General features: G+C 39.9%; 1 protein-coding gene across 5 annotated transcripts in view; it reads right to left on the minus strand.

Annotated features, from left to right (window-relative positions):
• Window positions 1-19,013, minus strand: part of ehbp1 (EH domain binding protein 1) — a 131,802-nt gene that overhangs the window by 104,485 nt on the left and 8,304 nt on the right. For all 5 annotated transcript variants that reach the window (XM_044046442.1, XM_044046445.1, XM_044046444.1 and 2 more), the window contains exons 3-5: window positions 11,693-11,750; window positions 11,505-11,600; window positions 8,344-8,397 (exon numbers count right to left, since the gene is read on the minus strand). In XM_044046442.1, coding sequence (XP_043902377.1) covers window positions 8,344-8,397; window positions 11,505-11,600; window positions 11,693-11,750 — 208 coding nt within the window. The remainder of the gene's footprint in view (window positions 1-8,343; window positions 8,398-11,504; window positions 11,601-11,692; window positions 11,751-19,013) is intronic.

The raw sequence follows: 19,013 nt of genomic DNA on the forward strand, positions 1-19,013 counted from the left end.
ATGACTGATAACAGAGGGCGTGGCAGCCAATAACGTAGAGCCGTAGTAGGAACTAATATTGTAACTCTGAGACATAGAAAGAAGATAAATACATGTAAAATTGTTATGCATGTTCTGTAACTGCGGCTGCACTTAATCAGCAACAAAACTATATTTTAGAGCGCGAGATTATAACACACAAGAACACACCTTGAACAAAAAGCGAAAATATGCTTTAATTCTCAAAACAAACAATGTTTTTAGATTATATTTGAAAGTGAAAAGTTTATTACAAATCTTCAGGTTGTGGGAAGATGTAGGCCCCTCCCTGTGGCACATTAAAATAAATCACAAGGACTGAGTGTTGGCAGTAGGGGCTGCAAGGATTATTTGAGGTATTGAGTTTGAGTGCTTTTTTAAAAAATAATTAAAACAAGCTCCCAGCTACTTCAACGTGAATATTTTCTGATAAAAAAACAACCTTTTTGCTTGTGGACAAAACAAGACATTTGAGAGTATCATCATGTCTTATCAATGTGAACAGATTAATCGATTATGAAAATAATCAATTAGGTGCAGCCCTAGTATTCACTGATGTGAAATACTAACAATTTTCACCATTCAGGTTTATCTTAAAAGAAATCCACCATGGTCAGCATTGCACAATAATATTGTGTATTAATCCTTCCCTTGCAAAAAATATACCTGGTATGGTGTAAGTGCATTAATGGTATTTGTCCTGTTTGGGAAGCTACACAAAATAACTGACCACTGAGTACAAACAGCGTCAACCACCATGACTATGCCGACAGTAAAAAGAAGTATGAAAACAGTAACATAAACTACATTTATCTACCGTATAAACATATGTGTGTGCTGTATAAACAAACACACAACAGGTTTGCATGGCTATTCATTTTAGCACACTGTATTTTCTATTCATTTAGACAACCGGAAAACAAAGCAATAACCTCCTAATGCCTAACCACAATTCAAATCTTAGCTTTTAATTTAACCAGTTTCTCAAAAATGAGGTTCTGCCTCTTTAGGACCAGATTTTGGTCCCCAGGGGGCCTTCTGGTCCAGACAAGGTCAGTGTTGATGAAGGAAAAGGTCCTTCACAGAATAAAGCCCATCCATGTGGAAAGAAGGACGTGTCCCAGGTGACATGGGTTTTATTTTGGGGGTCAAACGTCACACTGTATGTGGCCAAACAAACTCTGCATGTACAGTGTGTGTGTATGTGTTGGACATGTTTCTCTATACGTCTGTTTATGTGTGTGAGTGTGAGATTAGATGATGTACAGTATTTGTACACACACAATGAGTCTGCATGTGTATATGAAAGAAAGACACAGTGTATGAAATGGTGTACGTGTGAGTGTGTGTGTGTGTGTGTGCTGCAGTGTCTGGTGACATCTGCTGTGTTGTTGGCTGGGAACAGAGCGCAGCGGGCAGCAGGAGCCTCAGACTAAGGAGATGAAAGCCGAGGTCACAACCTGGACCAGTGGGATAAGACACACTTGTTCGCAGTACACACAAATACAAAGTCACACTTGCAAACATAAAGACATGATGCACACAGACTAATGAACAACATACAAAACTGTACGCACGCGGCATACACACACATACGCACACTGCAAAGAGACACAGTGTGCACTGCAGCATAGAAGCACGTGAGGACGAGAGACTAGAGAGGGAAGAGGCATTGAAAAGTGAAACTGGAAAAAAAACGATATTAACTTTAATCACTCACGCGCACACACACACATATATAGATTAAGAAAAGATGACATAAGCACAGAAGCAAAGCCTTAAATCATCAGGGGCAACAGTTTAATCAGTTAAATTAATGAACAGGCATGCATGTATGCATGTAAGCAAAAACACACTCGCCAAGATAGAAGATATGGTGCGAGCCAAGGCTACACAGAGCAGAATGTTCAAAAAGAGGAGCAGCGTGTTAAATATATTTGAGTAATTTAACTGTATGTTTGCACAATTAACCTTTTTGTCTTCAAAAAACACAATTTTTGTGTTACTAAACAGTAAACACAGATGTTCACAAGACACACTGTGTCACAAATGCACGCAAACAAAAACTCTGGACAAATTGACACCACTCACACATGCTCAGACACGCAAAAATGCTCGCAAAAATGTGACACCTGCACGGAGACACAGTGACACACACACACACACACCTCATGGTGGTGGAAGCAGTAAGTCAGCAGACCAGCCATGTGACAGGGTGGTGTGGTTTGGATTAGGGGCCACTAAAGCCTATTAGGGCGACAGGAGGGACCACCCGGCTTCCACTGCCACCTTCACACACACACACACACACACACACACACACACACACACACACACACACACACACACACACACACACACACACACACACACACACACACACACACACACACACACACACACACACACACACACACACGTCTCCCCAGACAGTTTCACACAAAGACAAATCATACAAAACTATGGACACACACTGAGATAGTGACACAAAAGGAAGTGCATGTCCGCCGCTTCCTGGCAGAAAATGGCAGCATCTCATGTTGTAATATGTGTGTATGCTTACAGTGCACACTTACCATGTGTCTGAGGCTGCGTGAATGTGCCCACATTGGGAGGGGTCCAGGCATGGTGGGTAATCACCAGCATCTGTTGCCTCTCCTCAGGGCGATTAATTAGATTAAATTAATTTGAAAAGCATGTGAGAATGTGTGATCCTATTCTAGGAGGCCTCCCACCTTCGTGCACCGACACACACACACACACATCACTTTAAGCAAATTATGATAAGATGAAATGATAATTTTATAGCTTTAAATTTACGTACACTTCTTTTTATTTATTCATACTTAAATTTAGAACTATAAGCACACAATCAACTTGAGCAGACACACTTCTTCCCGTCACAAGAAATGACGCCTTTTGAGTTTCTCCAATTTTTTGAAGAAATGGGAAATGAGCAAAGGTGAAAACTTTGGAGACACGCGTGCACACGAGCGCAAATTAATCCCAATTTGTCGGCCTCGGCACGGGGGGAAACTTTTGGGATTTCATACTTCATACCAGCTTTTGTCACCTTTGCGTGAATAGCCGAGGGCTGAAATAATTGTGTTTTTTTTCCCCGAGGCCCAGTCAGCGCTCACAAGCCACTGGCCTACGTAATGTGTTCTAGACAGAGAGGGGAGGAGGCGTGTACACACCGTGGCTATGGGTACAATACGGAGAGGTGTGTGTGTGTGTATAAAGATGATAGAGGCAGGTCAGGCTGTATAAATGTGAGTGGTGCATGTCATGGTTTTCCAGAGTATGTCGTGTGATGAGAGTGTGTGTGTGTGTGTGTGTGTGTGTGTGTGTGTGTGTGTCAGTTAGTGACATTGTGTGACTCTATGACTGTGCCCAAAGAGGGGTATGTGGTGTGGAAATGGCCTTAATGGAGTTGGATCTGGTCCACAATAGAGAGACATCATCTCGGAGGCGGCGACGGAAAGAGAGGAAGAGACGGTGGAACAGAGATGAGAAAGAAAAAAAACAGCAGAAACAACACGGATGAAAAAGTGGCAAAACATCATCAGCGGCCAAGTTAAAAACACTTCAGTTAGTGAAAAACGTGTCAGATTTGTCTGTACACACACACACACTCTTCCTTTGAATATCAAAATATTACCTTTCAGTAGAAGCCAAGAAAAGATTATCTATTATGTGTTTTTTAATTTTTTAGGGCGGTATGTCATTTTACCTTTATGCAGCTCACCCAGCTTAAAGTATTTAAAGTAGCAGGTAAAAAAAAAAAAAAAAATCACCGGTACTTAAAATGGCAAAATGGATGGGATGGCACATGCAGCAGACAGGCTGTCAGAGTGTGAGCAGTGATTTGGTCGAAAAAATCCCTTTTTTTTTGCAGAGTGACACTGATATAATGTGAGAGGAAAATAGGTGAAGTATAAGTTGGAGGGAAAGAAATGGAGGGAGGAGGGGGAGGTGACAGGGTGAGTTTTGAGTGTGTATCACAGTAAATTCAATGTATTCAGGCATAAGAGCTTCTCACTTTAAATACAACAGTGCTGCTGTGTGTACGGGTGTGTGTTATTTAAATCCTCCCACAAAGCTTTGGAGATGAGGGAAGTTGGTCTACCATCTCCAGCTTTGGTTGATATGCAAACACAGACACACTGTACAATACACATATTTAAGCACACACACACACACACACACACACACTAAAGAACCTGTACACACAAAGCCTTCAAATACAGCCACGCAATCTTTTGACTCTCAATTTGCTCACCTTTTTGATAATGCGCACCTATTTGAAACAGGGTGAAAGGCAAGGGTAGCATGCAATTTAGAGATATTACTGTGTAGCCATTTTCAGCCTGCCACCTCTCCCTCTCTCTGTCACTTTCCCTTCTTCGCTCTCCCCCTTTCTCCCCCTTTCTCTCGCCATCTTTTGATTATGCGATTTGCCTTGGCAGACGAACAAATAGAGGAGAGAAAAGGTAGTGTTTGACACTGCCATTTTCAATGACAAAATACAATCTATCCAGGGCCAGTAATTCGACGGGGAGGGATTAACCTAGTGCGAGGTTGGGCCCCCAGATTAAGACGAAGCCTCAGCGCAGGGATCTTGAATTTCATCATCTCCAGCGCTCTGGCACAATGGTGTATTCTTCCCTTTTCTCCTCTGCCGTCTGATGAAGGGTCAGGAGAGCTCACCTCTCCTCTTCTTCTGCGAGCAGCACTCACTACCACATTCATTCAGCTCTCCTGACTCATATTAGCTCAGATACCTGAAGGGTGGAGGGTGGGGGGGGATGTGAGCACACATGCAGAGTTCATATATGATCAGACACAAACGAACATTTAATGTTACACCTTCTGCCTCATACATCAACACGTGCTCGTCTTCCCAACTGACAGATACTCAGTCAAACACAAAGCTGACATAAGTGGGTGATCCATCAAATTAAGTAGCAACTATCAGACAGGGGGTTAACGCAGCTCTTGGGTTAGACTGCCCTCTTGTGGTCACTTTGGTTCCTTTATTCCTGCTCATCTGCTCCGTTCAAAAGACAAATGATGGACTACAATGGACTTTTAGGTATGACATAAAAGCATAACTTGGCAATTTTATCTTATTATTAAACACCTAGTAATATGCACTCCATATGAAGCGGAGTATGATCACTCCATTATATTCATGTTATTAACACAAACCGTATCTAAAAAAAAATCCTTATGCACCTTATGTATATATATATATATATATATATATATATATATATATATATATATATATATATATATATGTATATATATACATATATATATGTATGTATTTTGTGTCTGCGTATACATCTTTTCATACCTTGGGTTTTTCTTTTTTAATTTGATTCTATTTAAATGCACCAAAACACCAAGTCAATGTCATTGTCTGTATAGATGTACCTGCCAATAAACACTGAATCTGATATATACATGATATAATGATATATACATGATATATCTGATAAGTTATTTAACAGGCACAGCACAGCACTTCATATTCAGATTAATATTAACATTAAAGGGCAGTTTCACCCATTTTTTCCCCATTTGGTCAAATGAAGAGTAAACTTAAAACAATTCCGATGAAAGTGAAATAAAGTTTTTATGTTGCTTCCTGCTTCTTATGATTTTGCTTAGACGTTTATGACCGTAAATACATTTATAAGCTTTAAAAGGCAGCGACAAAACATATAATAAGTTCCTTCTAAATAAACAAAAAGTATAAATTCCAAGATAAAGTCGCACTTTTCCTCCCTCGATAACGTTGCTTTCTCCCTCTCCTCCCTTCCCCTTTCCCTTGCTTTTTCTGTGCTCTCCAGTCCTGCTTTGATCTCTCTGTCATTAGTCAGGTATGCAGAGACACAGGCAAACCCGCAAACTTGTCTGTTTCTCTCTCTTTCTTGCTGCCTTTTCACTCTCTCCCACGCTCTGGCCAGAGATCACCGGCTGACCTGCTTGTCTTCTCAGCTTCCAATCAAAGACAAAAAATGTTGAGCAGTCTCTGGTGTTGCTCCTTTGAGCTTGAGATGTACAGAAAGTGACAGAGTCAAAGCTCTCAGTCACTTCTTGTTTTCCTTCAATCAACATTCTTGAAGGAGCATCAGAGGTTTGTACCTGTTGATTACTAATGGTGCTCCCTTTGTTCAATCATCCCAAATCACACACATGAGTGATTTGTTTATTAAGCACTTAGTAAAATCAATGACAGCAAAAAAAAATATTCCACGAGAACGCCAAAATGTTGGCATCATCTTGGGGGGGTTTTATGCTTGCACTTGTAAAGACTTGTACTTCCTAGAAAGCCAAGGCTAGCATGACATGTTCGTAACCTTTTAACACCCTGGAGCTTAAATTAGACCTTAAACTACCCTAACAAAATGAGAAACACGGAGAGAGTGATCGTCTGTATGAATTCTGTGAGTACAGATTATGTGCGTACGCAGATGTAGACAAATGTGTTTGCATTCTTCCTGAAAAGTAACCATGTATGCGTGCATGCCTTTTCTATGTGATCGAGTACATTAATAAAACTGTAAAAAGTAGTGATTCAGTTGCTAAATGTATCTGAAATAGCCTGGCCTGAAAAAAAGTTTCAAATTAATTGTTTGATCTTAATTAGCATCCGATGTCATTAGTTATTTAATTCAGACATTCAGCCTTTTTAAAAGGAAGAAAACTTGCCACCGTAGTTTGATATGACTGTGTGTAGCACAATAAACAAAGACCAGAATAAACAAAGGATAGAGAAAATTATAGACAGCCATGTAAAAGGACCATCTCCAGTAACTCCCTGTTCATGTGAATACAAAACACCAGATAAGGTAACAATTATTCTCATAATAAATGAATCTGCTGATTATTTTCTTGATTAATCAAATAGCTTGCAGACAAAGAGCCAAGGAAAACATCTAAAGACGTTAAAGCTGCACTCCATGGGCTCCATGAAAGAAGGAGGGCTCCACTATCATTCAAACCATTTCTAATAATTTGGATTAATGACACACAAAATGAGCTTTGTGGCATTGTCACATCACCTCCATGTTCATGGACAGAAAAATGAAGCTCTCACAGTAAAGAACGCCACACAGGGCTTGGTTATGTTTTGGAGCACAATAATGTGGATCTCAAGGCTATCAAGGCATCCTGGAGGGAAAATAACTGCCCAGTGTCAGTCTCAGGTCACAGGTCTCAGTCACAGGTCAGGGGTCAGCCAAAAAAGATGATGACCCAAAACACCCAAGAACATTGAACTATTCTGAAATGATTATCTTAGAGTCTAGAGTGAGGAGACGGCACCATTCCAACCTGAGAGCCCAGGAAGAGTTCAGGAAGAGTGGGCCAAACCTGTTGGCAGATGCAGGTGTCTCTTTGAGAGGGACAGAGGTCAAGTCAAGGGTACTGTCATTTTTGACCATTGAATTTCCACCTGTTTCATTATTTAAAATATTCAGTTGAATCAAAAACTAAAAGCAAAATCCGATTTGTGTTAAACATGGAAGAAACAATGAAGCAGGTTCTTGTATTTTGAGACTGGATACAAACAAATTTGTCCACATACGTACTATACTGTATATGACAGCACACGGGAAAAGAAAAGAGTTTAGGAAATGCTAGCATGGCTGTTATAGTGCTGCCAAAGAAAGCATCAGTCCTGAGGTTCTGAATAACTTTGTATACTATATTCCTCTCAAAGCTAAAACAATAAAACTGCCAAAGTTTAAGTCTCAATGCCTCACTTGTTCCACGTGTGTGCTGCATTACGTGGGGAGTAAACCATCACAAGTGTGGAAAGTGAAGAGCACAAAAAAAGTTTCTAGTTTCCTGGCAGACTGCTCAAACATGTTGAAAGAATTTCCACCCCTCTCTTTTCTCACTAAATTCCTCCTGCACTCTCTGCACTGCTTCAGCCATTCCTGTTTTTTTTTTGTCAGTAACAAAAAGATCATGTCTTCTTCTAATAATTAATCTAACATTGCTTTTTTCTGTCTGAGGCAAATACGGAAAAGTTAAGAGAATCAATGTTGTACTACTTCAATGTAGTTCTTGTGAGAGAAGCATGTAATAGCAGACACTGGCCACAAGGTGGCAGAACTCACCCTTGTAATGTAAAGCCTTGTTTTATTCCATTCAATATAAATGGCACTGTATGATTCATGAAGTGAAAGACATACATTCTACCCATCTATGGCTTTGAATTATGCAGAAACAGACACACAGTGAGACGGACAGTGTCAGTGCATGAGCAAGGCAGACGGATGTGGACAGAGGGAGGTAAAAACTCACGTTTTCAATGACAAATGTCCACTCTTTGTCTTCAAACTCCTCTGCATGTGGATCCTGCAAAGCCAGAACAAAAGAAACGTTTCAGTACACGGACATGCATGTAACAGAGCAGAGTGACATCATCACATGAGACTGTTGAATGAAACAAAAAATCAAGTCACTGATTTGTCATTAGAAAAGATGAAAGGCAATTTTTACTGTTAACTAAGTCATTTATGCATTTTTCATCACCACACTGATTAGTTGTGCCCTGCCAGTAAATTCAACTTTGATTTGTTGTCATGTGTAATTGCTATTTCTGTTACCCATGGTGTTTGCATTTGCTGTTGCCTTTTACGGCCTAAATGATTCATCAATAAAATCAACACAGTCCAAGTGTGTGTGTGTGCCGATGGCTTCTGTCTGATACTACTCTTGTGACAAATCCAAGCAAATCGATATTCCTGCAGCAGTCTGACACACCACACCCATGTGAGCACAACACAAACACAAATAATTGTGTTTTTTACTACTTTGTCTCATGCACCTTTCATACATCTGCTTTTTGTTTATTGTCCCCTGTCCCCAATCTTTCATTTCACCCCTACCAGGCGAGGCAGATGCTGCTTATCTTTGAGTCTGGCTCTGCCAGAGATTGCTTGCTCATTCATTGTGTGAAGTGTTGGGTTTCTTCTGTTTTCTCTGTTTAACCATGTATAGTGAGATACTGTGTGTAACGTATGTTTTTATACACAAACAGCAATGTCATCTGACAATGTTTTGGGGCAAGATAACTTTTTGCTCTTCCGAGGTTTTTTTACAGATCCATTATATAAACCTTCACAGGCCAGGTGTTTCACAAAGGATCAGTCAGTACTAAGTGTCCACTCTATAGTCTAACACAGAATGAGTAGTATAAGCACAATCTTCTTACTGTCCTCACAGTTCAGCTGAGGCTGTCTGCTGCTGAGAATCTGACTCAAGTACAGGCTGCAATATTGCTGAGCACATCTGTTTTTACTGCAGCGCTTCAGGCCAGACAGGGAATCCAAGTATCTTTAAATCACTGCTGCACAGTCAACTGCTAAAATATCTGAATTATAAGACATTGGTTAAAAAGAGATTTAACATATTTAGACAAGGATGAAGAAATATTTCTGAAGTTATTTGATATTAACTTTAATACTGAAGGGATTTCCCCACAGTTTATTAATGTTCTTTCACAAAAGGTTGAGACAGATTTTAAAAAGCGGTTGCATTTGAGTTCAAGGTTCAAGAGTATGTGTAGTTTTTGTTACTATCTTATGAAAATAACAAACTTGAGAGCTTCCCTGTCTGGTTAGTGCTCATGTATTGCAAAACACATTCCCCTGGTTTGTTGCACGTTTTCTCTCATAAAAAACAAAATAAATAGTGATGTCATTAGAGCCATTTTTACTTACATTTTAATTCCATATACAAATATTGGTCAGGTATCCAGATGTAGGCCTGTTTCTCTTGCTACTTACAGTACGTAAGAAAGCTAACACTGTAGCTGGAACAACATAATGTGCTGATGACAGTTAATAAATGATGTGATCTTAACTCCTTGATCTTAACTCCTTTTACCAAGAGAACCAGCTCAGATAGCACATGCAATGGTATTCGGTTCACGTCTGAATTCAACGACAGTGAGTGAGTTGGGAGTCAGTGGATTCGTTCTGTGTCTCATAACAAAAACAGCTTTATTACTTCCTCTGGGACAGGAAGTGGATGTGGGCCCAGAATAAAAAGACTCACACTGTATACTGTAAGTGTAGCGAAACCTGTAAAGGGCTCGAAAACCGAGCCACGCATATTTGTTATTTTTGAAATATTTTGTTTACAAAAACCTCAATACGTTAGGTTTCTAAATTTGTCTCTGTGGTTTTTATTTAGTGAATGATTTAAAGTACACATGTCTGACTGAAATGTGAAAAGCTACCATAGTTTACCTCTACAAACAGAGGCAGGTATGCAGCCATTTGCAGCAGGAGCTCTGGTTCAGACATTGAGACTTTGAGGTAACAGGACACTGAGCTGTGAGCTGGCCTGTCAGCACAAAGGCCCAGCATGTTTAAATAAGCTAGGCACAGGGACAGATACTGTCTCCACATGTATGCTGTTTACAGGCAGAGTACTATATGCATGTACAGTATATATGTTTGATTATCAATTAAAACAAAGTAAAAAGTCAGTCAGTGGACCATCAAGCCAATGAATAGTTGTTCAAAAGCATTTTAAAGACCAACAAAAAAATGTAGGCAAAAAAATAACTACTCATTTGCTTAACCACCTTTTATAAGGCTACATGCTTAAAAACACTGTATGTCATTTCTGTCACCAGGTGCCTCTCAATCAAAACAATAACATAAGACCTAGTTTGATAATGTTGGGAAGTGTTGTCTGTTATTGTCTCCAGCAGAACATGCAGCAAATGACAATCAGTACGTTTACATGCATAGGTTAATCAGACTAAAGCCGTAGTCAGACTAAGACAGGCAATCATACAATTTGAATATACAAGCGGGTGAGAAAATCGATTTATTGGCCTTGTACGTCAGACTCCGCCTCCATAGGTGGCGCTGTATCTCTCTATAAGTTGTGCATAAGTAAGTAAGTGCATAGTGAATCCGTTTCCTGTTGACCTTTACGTCAACGGCTCTTGTGGTTGCTGGGTTATCCGAAGAAAGACACTGCCACAGGTGTATGATTTCCAGCAACAGTAATGCAGTTTATAAATCATCTCCTTGTACTTCCGGGGTCAAAGACCGGGGAGGAAATTTTGGTGCATGTGTAGCCAAGTCCAACTCCAGTCCGACTAAGCATATACATGCAGGAGTAATCAGACTATGAATTGCATTATCCAGGTATGTTAGTCCGACTAAGACTAGCTCAATGTTAGTCGGACTAACGTGTTTACGTCACATTAAGAAAATCAAATGTTTGTCTTATGCTATGCTGCTTTTTGAAAGCAGCATACCCTTTTTTTATTTTTAAAAAAATGGGGTGAAACAGGACTTTCCTGCCATTACTTTATGTGATAGTGTCACTGCCGTTGAACGTCATAAATACATAAATACACTTGTGTTGTCAAAACAACCCTTGTCCACCTCAAACAGGGCGACGCTTGTGTCGGCGCTAGTTTAACAGCTGCTGCTTACCTTAAAAAGAGTGACGGTGATCTCAACATTTTCTGGTACAGGCCACACCACCACACCTCTGTAGGGATTTTTGATACCAGGCTGCCAACCATGGGACTGCATGAGGGACACAAGATGAGAAGTTTAAAAGAAAAAAAAACTATACGTGCAAGTGAGAAACCTTTTAAAATTTTTATTTTATTTCAAACCTTGGAGGATTTCCGCCGACTTCTGCGTGTCCAAACCACCACCAGTTTGTCAGGTTGCCTGAGTGAAAAGGCACAAAGAAAAGATGAATAAGATGTGAGTTATACATCAGTCCAGCCAGCACATCATTATTCACATCATCTGTCAGTCCAACTGATCAAAGCTTGTAGATAAATGCCTGCATTTTTAAAACCCTGATAAGTCTCCTCCTGCTCACGCACACACACAGTCTCTTATAGTATGAATAAATCATGAGAAACAGCTAAACTCTGGTCGTGTCTCTGTGGATTGCAGCATAGACTTCAGGACAAACAATTATGCAGTGGTATACATGTACAAACACATTTAGAGGTTAGTGTGGCAGGAAAAGACAGTAAATAAGAGAGGTTAAGAAACAACAACTTAACCTAGTTCAGTCATACTGCACCACCAGCACACAAAAATATTTTAAATTAAATGGAAAGGGACAGGTAAAGGAAAATAACTGTAATGGAACAACTTGTGGCTTATTGATTAGGTTTAAATTTACTATGAAAGAGGGATACAATGTTGGAGGAATAGTCTCACAAGTACTGTGAGACTGTTAAATATTGTAAGGGACACAGGACTTGCTGAGTTGGTACGAGAAATCATTCAAAACAAAGACCTGAGCAGTAACCTATCTGGCAACTTGACAAGTCTGGACCTGCTTGTTCGTCTCTCCGTATGCGAGTATCGTGTAAAACATGTCTGAGTGGTGGAGGTTGACACAACTGCTCTGCTGGTGCTGTCGCTTAAGAGTCAGGAGGCAAATGTAACGCAGTCAATATTTCATTGCATTTTAGTTAAAACAGCCACAACGGCTCCATGTCTTATGTAGCAGTGAGGTGGACAGATATAGAATACAAAACAAGACTAGATGCAAAAGAATTCTATTGCTTTTTCTTTTCAGCTGCAGAGTGTTTTGGTGATTTCTGTTGCTGCTGATGTTATTTTCTGCCTCCGTTTGGTTTTTTGGAATAGAAACGATGTACCTTTGTATTGTAAGTCCATCTGAAAAAAGGCTGTGTCAACTAAGCAATACTCTCAGACCTGACTGAGGACACATTTGAGCATACTGTACACCAATGGCACAGGAGTAAGAAGTGTTTATTAAAATTAAAATTAAATTAAATTATAAACAACAGTTTTCTTCTTGTAAATTGTCTCAGTGGTAAAAGTGAATTCTGAACGTTTTCAGACACCTTCCCGTTTGCAGCTGTCTCACTTTAATGTAGTTCCCTTTGTTTTGATATTAAAAAAAATACGGGTATGTCAACGGGTAACCCAAGATCTAAACACCTCTATACTTAAAAACACAGTCGTGTAGAGTACATGTTAACTTTCAACTCTCTTAAAGCTTTATGCATCAACAGAAACATACCAGGACCAACAAGAATATTGGCTGAGCTACACACGTCTACAAAACTGCAATAGAGCAGAGATAGTGAGAGAGAAAATAAAACAGTGATATAATAAACAAATTGGCACATTAAGCAGATGCCAGACAACAAAACTGTCAACAGAAGAGTCCATGTAGCGGCCTTTGTTAGCAAGTAAAGACCACATGCTGCCTTTTTCAGCTCTCCAGTTCATTGCTTACCTCTGAGCTTAGTAAACAGACAAGACAAACCAAAATGTGCAACAAGGATCGGTTAAAAACACTTTATTCTATTTTCAGCAGCTTTAATTTTACACCAGGAAGCTCAGACAAGTACATTTTTCACAATGGTGACATGGATGGCAACCTCTGTTCTATTTATGTTTTTACTTCTCAATATCTATTCTCTGTTTCACTGCACTACTTCCATAATATACTGTATAATAAGTTTGTTTTTCTTTCAACTCATTCATTTCGGTTTTCCTCATGCCTACCTTTATGTCAACACACGCAAGTACATTAAGAGCCATATCAAACTGGCGTCAGGTTCCTTGTATGTCTGCAAACACTGCAAACGCCAATGAAGCAGATTCTGATGCTGTTGTTTAACAGTGGAAAGTTTAACATTTGGCCACTGAGTATGTTGGCCCTTAGGTTAAAAGATACTTAAGGAGGAACAGCAGAAAATAAAGCCTGACTGTTTGACACAGAGAAAGAAGACACAAGGAACAGTGAAGTGAGAGGAGAAGAGAGGAGAGGAGGAGAATGACAGACAACAACTTCAGTCTGGAGACAAGGCCACACATAGAGAAGCTATTGTCCAACAATGCAGGCCATATCAGAGAGCATGCACACACACACACACCACGGTTCCCCTTTGTACAGTACTTGCTGTGCTATGAGAAAAATGTAAACCATTTGTCTGCAGGCTACATGACTTGTGCTCACTTTTGGGTGTCTCTTGTTTTCAGTCTTTAATCCACTGCTGCATGTTCTTTCTGAGAATGAGCGATGAGCCATCTGAGAGGAATGCCACCACAGACGAAACGGCATCTTAAGTGTGTGTTTATCAACCCTCTCACGCTCAACTATTTTAATAATTAGGGATTTCATGGTGGGTTTGATGTTTAGTTTGGATAACCATTTGTAAGTCTGATAATAGGACTGGAGGAAATGAAAGTCATTTTCTTTGAAATTATACCTTTTTTGTGCCTCGTATTTTTAAATGTGTGTGTTTGAGAGAGAGAGAGAGATGAAATTAAAACAAAGGATTAAACTATGGGCAATGCATGAGTGTGTGGATGTGTGCTGAAATTTAGCAAGCAAGCAAAATATCAGGCATTTGAAAAGAACAAAAAGTTTCCATGAGAAGAATGTGAGTAGGATGAAGGGGCAGAAAGCTATAAATGTGTCGCGGCAGGGACCAAGATGAAATTAAAGGCTGACACAAAACACATGCACACCCTTTTATTACATTAAAGGTGTCATAAGCTGCCGCTACCATCTAGAGTAACTGGCATTTAGTGACCGAAATAATTTCCTCACATGCTCAGGATGCACCACAGAAGGTAATCAAACATGGTGAATGGTCTGTATTTATATATAGGTTTTCTACTCTTGACGACCACTTAAGCGCTTTACACTCGTTTTGCCATCCGCCCACGCTGCTGACAAGGCCAGCAACTGGGAGTTAGGTCTAACTCTTGGTGTAATATTGAAGCGCTTAATACGGCTTCCATCCATCTATCTGAGAGGGATGCCACTGAAGAAACGGAACTTCAAAATTCATCTAAGGCTGCGTTTACACACATCTGCAGTGCAGAAAGCCTGCTGGGAATGTAAGAAGAGAATCAAAGAAAACACTGAAAACACTCAAATGTGTATGGCACTTACAAACTCAGACTATCTGTAGATGAACGAACTTTAGAAGCAGAAGAAGAAAGATGGAGAAATAAATAGAGAGGCAAGATTGATCCCACTTTGCTGCGCGATCACTCAGATTGTGGCCTTTGCTGTCATGAATCAGACTGCCTTATCATCTAAATCATGAGTGGCATTTTAAACTTACACAAAACTGTATAAAGTAGTGTTATGTGTGATCGAGAAAATATGTATGAAAATTTGTTACTATTTTGTTCCCTGCATCAGAAATTCTTCTTTTCACTAGTAAGTAACTGGTAAATTATTATTTTTTAATCATAGTATATGTCCATATATCTTTTTCCATCAGGGCACAGCTTCTGGTTTTACATCTTTTGTTTTGTCAGTGACATTTTACACTATAAAATATTAGGCGTTGACACAACATGTCATACATCTCTCAATGAAGCTCCAAAATTATCATTAAAACTTGGACTATACTGAGTGTAAAAAAAGTGGAGGATGATGAGACAAATAAAGTATTTTGTGTTTGCCTGGTCTTAACTGACACACACTGACCACTTGGACCAATCACTGGCTGGCAGTCTGTTCATGTCACATTTCAGTATCGGATCCGAAATGGAAAAGCAAAACAAAACGAGTCGAGTCGAGTAGTGCTAGACCTGTATAATGTAAAAGAGCCATTAGAAGAACATGAAAACCAACTACCAACTAACTGCCAGAGAAGAGGACAAAGTAGGAGAGCATGAGAATAGGATGACACTGAGGAGATGAGAAGAACAGTGTTAAAAACTTAGAACTGGGATACTGTGTTGAAGTACTGTGCTGAGAAACTGCATTTATGAACTTGGAACTGTGGAAAGCAGCTACATCTCAGTGTACAGCCTGCTGGAAATAATCAGAAGTAGTGTCTGGACTGAAAGCTAATGCATTTTCAGTAATCTGCTTGCTTGACTCAATTTTCATATCTCAATTCATATATCTACATTTGTTTGTATCTGCTGCAAATTCTTTGGAATGACTACTTTCACTGAGTCCACAATTTTGTGAAACCAAATTCAATTTCCTAGAATAGACAAAAACATTAGGCATCACATGTGTTTGACCCGGTGATTGGCTCACGGTCTCATGAAGATAAACATATTTTTGTCTCAAAATCGCTGAAATGAAATGTGCAGTAATGTGCGATGTTTCATTCAATTCCAAAAACACAAACGGTAGCTCAGACAAGCTGTGTTTCGATACATGCATGTGATTCTACCTTTCAAAACTAAATTATCACGTAAGTCCGTAGACGGTTGCACATGAACCATCCATCCACTGTCTAGCAGAGAGTGTCAGACTTGCTTTTCCCCGGCCACATCGTCCATCATCTCTAAGCAAGACTTCAGCCCCCCTTCTGGTGATCCATCTCTCAGGTGAGGATAGGAACAAAGATCGACCGGTAGATCAAAGTTTTAGCTCCTCAGTATATATATTGATCAATATGGGAACACAGATCATGATAAAATGCTCTGCCATATTGATCAACCCTAGAAAAAATTAAATCATGCGTTTAGAAGCATCTCCATGACTTTTTCATTTTTTTTTTTTAAATCTCCCCTCACTTAGCAACGCTTCATTTACCTGCTTGCTAACAACCCAAGGGAGAGACTGACACGGTAAGAACCACAATCATGTGACTGAGAGCACTGACAGCAAGCAGAAAAACAAGGAGTCCTGGTCAACATCTATTCAGTCATACTTGCTGAGAAATCTAATTGTGTTTTGCATGATTTCATTTCCTGTTTTTGTTTTGTTTTATCTTATCATCAAGCCGGCAGCTGATCTGATCAGAAGGGTTTGTGCTCCTCTTACCTGATGGACACCCTCTCAGGTAAGAGGAGCACCACACCAGTGATTTATTACCACAACACAGTGATGGACGAGGAGCTCAGTAATTTATCAAAAGTCTATATCCTCCTGGTGCAGTAGGGTCACTGAACATAGTTATGTATAAAATCAGACTGCAGCTACAGCACATTGCCCATCCTTAATTCCAATTGCACCACATCTTTTAAACATCTAAAATGGAAGTGAAAGTATTTTCTGGCTGATATTGAAGATAAAATGATGCCATACATTTTTTATGACTGTACAATAACCTGGATAGTATGAATTGCTGTTTTTCCATTTTGCCATTTAAGACCGTCATGTTTTTTTTAGGGCTGCAGGTTGATAAATGATGAGCAGTCTCCAAGGCCTGACAGCGGGGAGACAGACCCGGCCAAGATTTCATCACATTTAACACCCCATTGACTGCTTCATAGCCCTTCAATGTTTTAATCTCTGGGTGCTGTGTGTGTGTGTGTGTGTGTATGTGTGGGGGGGCTGTGTTTAAAAGCCTGTTTGTGTCCGTAACTGCAGCACAGACCATTACACTTGGGTGGATTCCACTACTAAGCAGTTAAAGGGACATTATCGGAACAGGAGAATGAAGTGAGGGGAGGTAGAGTGAAAAGAGGTGGGGCATTCAAAAGATGACGAAGAAGAAACAAAAGGGAAAAAGCGAGGAGAGGAGTCCAGAGACAGATGTAAGAAAATGAAAGAGGAAATGAAAGTATGAAAGCATGGGTGGGTGGCGCATGAAAATAATTATATAGAATCGCAAAATGTGACGACAAACATTTGCTAACTCTACCAAGATGACAAACCAATAATCCGAGTTAAATGAACACAAAACTAAACAAATGATAATTAAACACACAAGCTTTCCACTGCACCAAAACACATGAAAGAATATTAGGAAGTCAGTTCTGTGACTGAACCTTTCAACTCAGTGAAACACATGACATTTACTCTCCAAAGCTGTGCTGTAATGATAATCCCAATTAGGTGATAAAGAATTTCTGCACAACAGGTATGAGGGGTCCATACGATCACCTGGCAGTGAAACCATACTCTGGTGCCAAAACTTATACTCAGGAACGTGTCAGGAACTTCGGATTTGAATAGAATGGAGAGCCACGTCAGACAAATTGGCAGGAAGATGTTTCTCTGGCAGAGACACGATGAATGCTCGCCATAACGCACACATGCTGCGCAGAAGAAAACATGTCACAGCCTGACACATGCTGGTCACATTCACTGACACAGTGCGCCACCAGTCAACTGACGGCCTGACTAATTCAGTAGATATCTCAGTATCTGCATGTGCACCAACATGAAAACTTCAAGGTTCACTTTATTGTCTTTCATGATAAAAACATGGAGAACCAACATTGTTAGTCTGCTCCAGCAGAAATAAATACACAACAATATTGTTGTTTAGAAACTGTGACATCACATCGTTTGTCAAGCTGAGTGTACCCTGGCTCCATTGTTTACAATACTCAGCACAGTTAGCAGTACATGTAGCAAACTACACATAGCAGCTGTGAAGACAGAGCCCAGCAGTGTCTTCATAGTAAAACAACCGTCATATCACGTCACTGTTAGCGAAGTCACTGGCCAGCTATCATTTCTTACAGCAGTCAGAAACACAGCTGATTCGGAGGTGAGCATCACATCGTCTCTTCCCGTCCATTCATAGAATATCTGATATACTATATGAGCACAGCTCAGACATCACCTTCATTTCAATAGCAAGACATTTAATGCACTACAGAGACTGAGTCCAAAGGCAAAATTCTCATTGAATCTCCCTCACAAATTGAATAAGTGTATACATGTGGATCATGGACAAGCAACTTGGGCCAATTATGTAAGACACATCTGTCAAGTGTTGGCACGGTGCTTGGATAATTGGCTCCCATGCTGTAAAAAAGAAGTATGCATCTGCTTTAACTCACCCGACCGGTGAGAAGAATTCAACGGGAATCTAAAAGAAATGTACTAAATACTGAAATACTTAAATTCACCTGAGAATGAAGAACAGTTGCACAGGAGCACAAAATGTACACATTTAACAGTGGCAACAGAGAGGGCTTTTCATGATTTTGGGAGCCACCATAGTTTTTCATATAGACTTAAACTGGAAGAATGAAGCATAAAGCATACAGCTG

This window comes from Solea senegalensis, linkage group LG15 (assembly GCF_019176455.1).
Source record: "Solea senegalensis isolate Sse05_10M linkage group LG15, IFAPA_SoseM_1, whole genome shotgun sequence".
NCBI lineage: Eukaryota > Metazoa > Chordata > Actinopteri > Pleuronectiformes > Soleidae > Solea > Solea senegalensis.